The following is a 7,247-nucleotide window of genomic DNA, read 5'->3' as shown; positions in this document are numbered from 1 at the left end:
TCAAAGCCTCAGGTGAAGCTTCACCGCTCGAGCTTCTCAAAGCCTAAGGTGAAGCCTCAGGTGAAGCTTCTGAGGCTTCACCGCTCGTGCTTCTTAGGTGAGGCTTCATGAAGTTTCTCAAAGCTGTTGTTGTGAATAAAAACATGGGTTACAACAATGACCTCACATTAGAGTCAGTAGAGGGCGCTACAGAGCAGAACAAAAACAGACATTTGAAGGGAAGAAGCTTTATTAGACCAGGACCAGGACCAGGACCAGGACCAGGACCAGGACCAGGACCAGGACCAGGACCAGGACCAGGATCACCAGACCAGGACCAGGATCAGGATCAGGACCACCGGACCAGGACCAGGACCAGGACCAGGATCAGGACCAGGATCAGGACCACCAGATCAGGACCAGGACCAGGATCAGGACCACCGGACCAGGATCAGGACCACCGGACCAGGACCAGGATCAGGACCACCGGACCAGGACTGTGTCACCGTCTTCGATTGAGTGAAACTTAAGACTCTTCAGGTCTTTATCCAACTGGAACTCTGTATCCCCCTGAAACAAAATCAGGTCTAAACCAGGTCTAAACCAGGTCTAGACCAGGTCTAAACCAGGTCTGAACCAGGTCTGAACCAGGACTATTTCATCCCTTCTGATTGTCAGAGGCGGTGCCTTAAGCACTGAATGATCATCTTTTGTCGAGAAACTAATGACAACAAAGTCACCTGTGACCTCCCTGTGACCTCCCTGTGACCTCTCTGTGACCTCTCTGTGACCCACGTGAAGCTCTATAGTCACGTGACACCGAGAGCCCAGTCCTTTTCTTCTTCTTGCGCAGGTTTGTTGAGTTTTAACTGGAAAAACATTGAATTGTTTGCTCCGCCCCACGACTCACGTGGAGGCAGCGAGTGCTCTCGCCTCAGAGGCTGTGATAGCACCGGCGTTCTGCAGCTAGGTGGATGTAGCCGACTACACGCTGTTGGCATCTGCACACACCCGGCGGGCACACACCCGGCGGGCACACACCCGGCGGGCACACACCCGGCGGGCACACACCCGGTGCTACAGTGGGCATTGGTATTGGAGATGCTGGAGACACTGGCCTGCAGGGCCTGTGTGGCGCCGTGGCAACAGGACGATGGGCACGACTTATGTCCCTCACGCTCGGGCGAGGAGCATTTGAGGCGAGGCCTCACCACAGACGCTTGGCCCCAATCGTATCATTATGCCTCATTTCGCCTGGACGGCCCGTCTGGAGGCGTTTGGGCCCGTTGACTGGGAAACTGAGTCCAGGTCAGAGCGGTCACCCGCCACTCAAACCTCTGGCTTCAAGCGCCCCGCCTCCTCGGCTCCGCCCTCCCCAGAGAGGAAGAAGCGGAACAACAGAAGCAGTCGGCCCGTGTGGACCACCCCGCGCGTGGACCACCTCGCGCGTGGACCACCCCGCGCGTGGACCACCCCGCGCGTGGACCACCCCGCGCGTGGACCACCCCGCGCGTGGACCACCCCGCGCGTGGACCACCCCGCGCGTGGACCACCCCGCGCGTGGACCACCCCGCGCGTGGACCACCCCGCGCGTGGACCACCCCGCGCGTGGACCACCCCGCGCGTGGACCACCCCGCGTGTGGACCACCCCGCGTGTGGACCACCCCGCGTGTGGACCACCCCACGTGTGGACCACCTCACGTGTGGACCACCTCACGTGTGGACCACCTCACGTGTGGACCACCTCACGGCTGTTGGCCCAGGTGGAGGCGCTCCTGCAACAGGCTCGCCCGTCTCTGGCTGAGCGTTGTGGTGATCTGTGTTTTCCTGCACGGGACGTGGGGCCCATGAGGAGGACGCCATGTCGGGGCTGAATCCAGTATGACTCCCTCGATCTGGAGCCTCAGACACAGGCTCCCGTGTCCTCTGGACAGGGATGACCAGGGGCCCCTCTGTCGTTCGTTCCGCACTTAGCTACTTGCGGTTGGACGTACGGCAGGAGACGAAGGCTACTACTAGTGCCTTTTTCAAGCGCCAACGGCAGGTCCCCTCCTTCGTTGTCCCGCCCTCACAGGAGGACGTCAGGGAGCTGCACGCTTGCTGAACTGATACATTATTAGGGCCTTGGCGTGCAGATGCCCCCCAGTTTGGCCTGGCTGGCCTAGGCCTCCTGGACTTCACCATCTACATTTGCCCGATTCTATAGAATGAATGTGGCAGTCCCCAATCCACTGAGACCACACTCACATTTGGTATTGTCCTATGGGATCCCTCGGGACATTGTTGATATGTGTCATATCCAGTGCTTAAGGCCCCGCCTCTGGCGCCTCTGGCGGTCAGAAGGGATGAAATAGAACGAAAGTTACGGATGTAACTACGGTTCTATGAATCCCAGATGACCGCCAGAGCGATCAGTCCCTTGGAATCCAAGAAGAAAAGGGGCGGGGCTCTCGGTGTCATGTGACTATATAGCCCCACGGGGGTCACGGGGGTCACAGGTGACTTTGTTGTCATTAGCTTCTCGACCTGAGCATGCGCAAAAGATGATCATTCAGTGGTTAAGGCCCCGCCTCTGGCGGTCATCCGGGATTCATAGAACCGTAGTTACATCCATAACCTTCAGTCTAAACCAGGTCTAAACCAGGTCTGTACCTTGGGGGAGGTGTAGCTCAGGCTGAGCTCAGTGGCTGGGACCTTCAGGAGTCTCTGGAGAAGACCTTTGACCTTCTGAACCTCCATTGAAACTGAGGAGACAAACAGAGGACTAAATTGTGAGGTGGATGATGAGGCAGGTGAAGGTTTTGCCTCAGGAGCAGCATCTCCAGGTCTATGACAAGTTTACATGAGATAAAACATGAAAGTCATGACCTTGTGGTGAGGCCACAGTGCTAACCACTCTGCCACTGTGGTGAGGCCACAGTGCTAACCACTCTGCCACTGTGGTGAGGCCACAGTGCTAACCACTCTGCCACTGTGGTGCCTCATGAGAGCTTTACCTGGGAGTCTCTTCTCAAAGGAGCTGCGCTCCGGGTCCTCTGGAAACTCAAAGCAGATCTCTGAAACAAGATGGAATCAAACCAGGTCAAAAAGAGGACTAAAGCGGACTAAAGCAGGTCTAAAGCGGGTCTAAAGAGGTCTAAAGCAGGACTAAAGGGGGACTAAAGCAGGTCTAAAACGGGTCTAAAGCGGGACTAAAGCAGGTCAAAACCAGGACTAAAGGAGGTCTAAAGCGGGACTAAAGAGGTCTAAAGCAGGACTAAAGGGGGACTAAAGCAGGTCTAAAGCAGGACTAAAGCGGGACTAAAGCAGGTCTAAAGCAGGACTAAAGCGGGACTAAAGCGGGACTAAAGCGGGACTAAAGCGGGACTAAAGCGGGACTAAAGCGGGACTAAAGCAGGTCTAAAGCAGGACTAAAGCAGCACTAAAGCAGGTCTAAAGCAGGACTAAAGCAGGTCTAAAGCAGGTCTAAAGCAGGACTAAAGCAGGACTAAAGCAGGACTAAAGCACGTCTAAAGCAGGACTAAAGCAGGTCTAAAGCAGGTCTAAAGCGGGTCTAAAGCGGGACTAAAGAGGTCTAAAGCAGGTCTAAAGCAGGACTAAAGGGGGACTAAAGCAGGTCTAAAGCAGGTCTAAAGCGGGTCTAAAGCGGGACTAAAGAGGTCTAAAGCAGGTCTAAAGCAGGACTAAAGGGGGACTAAAGCAGGTCTAAAGCAGGACTAAAGCAGGTCTAAAGCAGGACTAAAGCGGGACTAAAGCGGGACTAAAGCAGGTCTAAAGCGGGACTAAAGCGGGACTAAAGCGGGACTAAAGCGGGACTAAAGCGGGACTAAAGCGGGACTAAAGCAGGACTAAAGCAGGACTAAAGCAGGTCTAAAGCAGGTCTAAAGCGGGACTAAAGCGGGACTAAAGCGGGACTAAAGCAGGACAAAAGCAGGTCTAAAGCAGGACTAAACCAGGACTAAAGCAGGACTAAACCAGGACTAAAGCAGGACTAAAGCAGGACTAAAGCAGGTCTAAAGCAGGACTAAACCAGGACTAAACCAGGACAAAATCAGGACTAAAGCAGGACTAAAGCAGGACTAAAGCAGGTCTAAAGCAGGTCTAAAGCAGGTCTAAAGCAGGTCTAAAGCAGGTCTAAACCAGGACTAAAGCAGGACTAAAGCAGGACTAAAGCAGGTCTAAAGCAGGTCTAAAGCAGGACTAAAGCAGGACTAAAGCAGGTCTAAAGCAGGACTAAAGCAGGTCTAAAGCAGGTCTAAAGCAGGACTAAAGCAGGACTAAAGCAGGACTAAAGCAGCACTAAAGCAGGACTAAAGCAGGACTAAAGCAGGACTAAAGCAGGACTAAAGCAGGTCTAAAGCAGATGTAAAGACACGGACTGATCAGTTGGTTCTTCAGAGCAAAGGGCTCAGGTTTCTTCATGGATCCTTCCTCTGGAGCTCCGTACTCTGGACACACGAGAAAAGCCTTTTTACAAACGGAACATCTGGAGCGAGTGGGTGTGTCCTGAGGAGGCGGTCCTCCCGAGGCCCCGCCCTTTATTTTACTGCCACTCACTCCGGATCAGGTCCTGGTATCGGGGATGGTCAGCGATGAAGTCAGGGCTGAGCTGGCTCCGCCCCCCAGCCGCTAGCCACGCCTCCCCAAACAGTTTAACGTAGTCCTGCTCCGCCCCCTTGCGTTCGTCTGGCCCCACCTACAAAAACAAGATTCAGTGTGAGAACATGAGGAACAGTGTGAGAACATGAGGAACAGTGAGAGAACATGAAGAACAGTGTGAGAACATGAAGAACAGTGAGAGAACATGAAGAACAGTGTGAGAACATGAAGAACAGTGAGAGAACATGAAGAACAGTGAGAGAACATGAAGAACAGTGTGAGAACATGAAGAACAGTGAGAGAACATGAAGAACAGTGTGAGAACATGAAGAACAGTGTGAGAACATGAAGAACAGTGTGAGAACATGAGGAACAGTGTGAGAACATGAGGAACAGTGAGAGAACATGAGGAACAGTGTGAGAACATGAGGAACAGTGTGAGAACATGAAGAACAGTGTGAGAACATGAGGAACAGTGTGAGAACATGAAGAACAGTGTGAGAACATGAAGAACAGTGTGAGAACATGAAGAACAGTGTGAGAACATGAGGAACAGTGTGAGAACATGAGGAACAGTGTGAGAACATGAAGAACAGTGAGAGAACATGAGGAACAGTGTGAGAACATGAAGAACAGTGTGAGAACATGAAGAACATGAGGAACAGTGAGAGAACATGAAGAACATGAAGAACAGTGTGAGAACATGAGGAACAGTGAGAGAACATGAAGAACAGTGTGAGAACATGAAGAACAGTGTGAGAACATGAGGAACAGTGTGAGAACATGAAGAACAGTGTGAGAACATGAAGAACAGTGTGAGAACATGAAGAACAGTGTGAGAACATGAGGAACAGTGTGAGAACATGAGGAACAGTGTGAGAACATGAAGAACAGTGAGAGAACATGAGGAACAGTGTGAGAACATGAAGAACAGTGTGAGAACATGAAGAACATGAGGAACAGTGAGAGAACATGAAGAACATGAAGAACAGTGTGAGAACATGAGGAACAGTGTGAGAACATGAAGAACAGTGTGAGAACATGAAGAACAGTGTGAGAACATGAAGAACAGTGTGAGAACATGAGGAACAGTGTGAGAACATGAGGAACAGTGTGAGAACATGAAGAACAGTGTGAGAACATGAAGAACAGTGTGAGAACATGAAGAACAGTGTGAGAACATGAAGAACAGTGTGAGAACATGAGGAACAGTGTGAGAACATGAAGAACAGTGTGAGAACATGAGGAACAGTTTGAGAACATGAGGAACAGTGTGAGAACTTGAGGAACAGTGTGAGAACATGAAGAACAGTGTGAGAACATGAGGAACAGTGTGAGAACATGAAGAACAGTGTGAGAACATGAAGAACATGAGGAACAGTGTGAGAACATGAGGAACAGTGTGAGAACATGAAGAACAGTGTGAGAACATGAAGAACATGAGGAACAGTGTGAGAACATGAAGAACAGTGTGAGAACATGAGGAACAGTGTGAGAACATGAGGAACAGTGTGAGAACATGAGGAACAGTGAGAGAACATGAAGAACATGAGGAACAGTGAGAACATGAAGAACAGTGTGAAAACATGAAGAACAGTGTGAGAACATGAAGAACAGTGTGAGAACATGAAGAACAGTGTGAGAACATGAAGAACAGTGTGAGAACATGAAGAACATGAGGAACAGTGTGAGAACATGAAGAACAGTGTGAGAACATGAGGAACAGTGTGAAAACATGAAGAACAGTGTGAGAACATGAGGAACAGTGTGAGAACATGAGGAACAGTGTGAGAACATGAAGAACAGTGAGAGAACATGAAGAACATGAGGAACAGTGTGAGAACATGAAGAACAGTGTGAAAACATGAATAACAGTGTGAGAACATGAGGAACAGTGTGAGAACATGAAGAACAGTGTGAGAACATGAAGAACAGTGTGAGAACATGAGGAACATGAGGAACAGTGTGAGAACATGAAGAACATGAGGAACAGTGTGAGAACATGAAGAACATGAGGAACAGTGTGAGAACATGAAGAACAGTGTGAGAACATGAAGAACAGTGTGAGAACATGAGGAACAGTGTGAGAACATGAAGAACATGAGGAACAGTGTGAGAACATGAAGAACATGAGGAACAGTGTGAGAACATGAAGAACAGTGTGAACACATGAAGAACAGTGTGAGAACATGATGAACAGTGTGAGAACATGAAGAACAGTGTGAGAACATGAAGAACAGTGTGAGAACATGAAGAACAGTGTGAGAACATGAAGAACAGTGTGAGAACATGAAGAACAGTGTGAGAACATGAAGAACAGTGTGAGAACATGAAGAACAGTGTGAGAACATGAAGAACATGAGGAACAGTGTGAGAACATGAGGAACAGTGTGAGAACATGAAGAACAGTGTGAGAACATGAAGAACAGTGTGAGAACATGAAGAACAGTGTGAGAACATGAAGAACATGAAGAACAGTGTGAGAACATGAAGAACAGTGTGAGAACATGAAGAACAGTGTGAGAACATGAAGAACATGAGGAACAGTGTGAGAACATGAAGAACAGTGTGAGAACATGAAGAACAGTGTGAGAACATGAGGAAAAGTGTGAGAACATGAAGAACAGTGTGAGAACATGAGGAAAAGTGTGAGAACATGAAGAACAGT

The 7,247-nt window shown here is 49.9% G+C and overlaps 1 protein-coding gene across 1 annotated transcript in view; it reads right to left on the bottom strand.

The window, feature by feature from the left end:
- Positions 1 to 204: 204 nt before the first annotated feature.
- The window catches only part of tbce (tubulin folding cofactor E), a 38,438-nt gene continuing 31,395 nt past the window's right edge, over positions 205 to 7,247 (bottom strand). The window contains exons 12-16 of the mRNA XM_072463492.1: positions 4,538 to 4,676; positions 4,360 to 4,428; positions 2,977 to 3,036; positions 2,633 to 2,724; positions 205 to 549 (exon numbers count right to left, since the gene is read on the bottom strand). Coding sequence (XP_072319593.1) covers positions 457 to 549; positions 2,633 to 2,724; positions 2,977 to 3,036; positions 4,360 to 4,428; positions 4,538 to 4,676 — 453 coding nt within the window. The 3' untranslated portion in view covers positions 205 to 456. The remainder of the gene's footprint in view (positions 550 to 2,632; positions 2,725 to 2,976; positions 3,037 to 4,359; positions 4,429 to 4,537; positions 4,677 to 7,247) is intronic.

The sequence above is a fragment of the Eucyclogobius newberryi genome, unplaced genomic scaffold (genome assembly GCF_026437365.1).
Source record: "Eucyclogobius newberryi isolate DKJ021-1_F unplaced genomic scaffold, fEucNew1.0.hap1 SCAF_4, whole genome shotgun sequence".
NCBI lineage: Eukaryota > Metazoa > Chordata > Actinopteri > Gobiiformes > Gobiidae > Eucyclogobius > Eucyclogobius newberryi.
The sequence above is the reverse complement of the archived record's forward strand: the minus strand, read 5'-3'. Positions and strand labels throughout refer to the sequence as shown.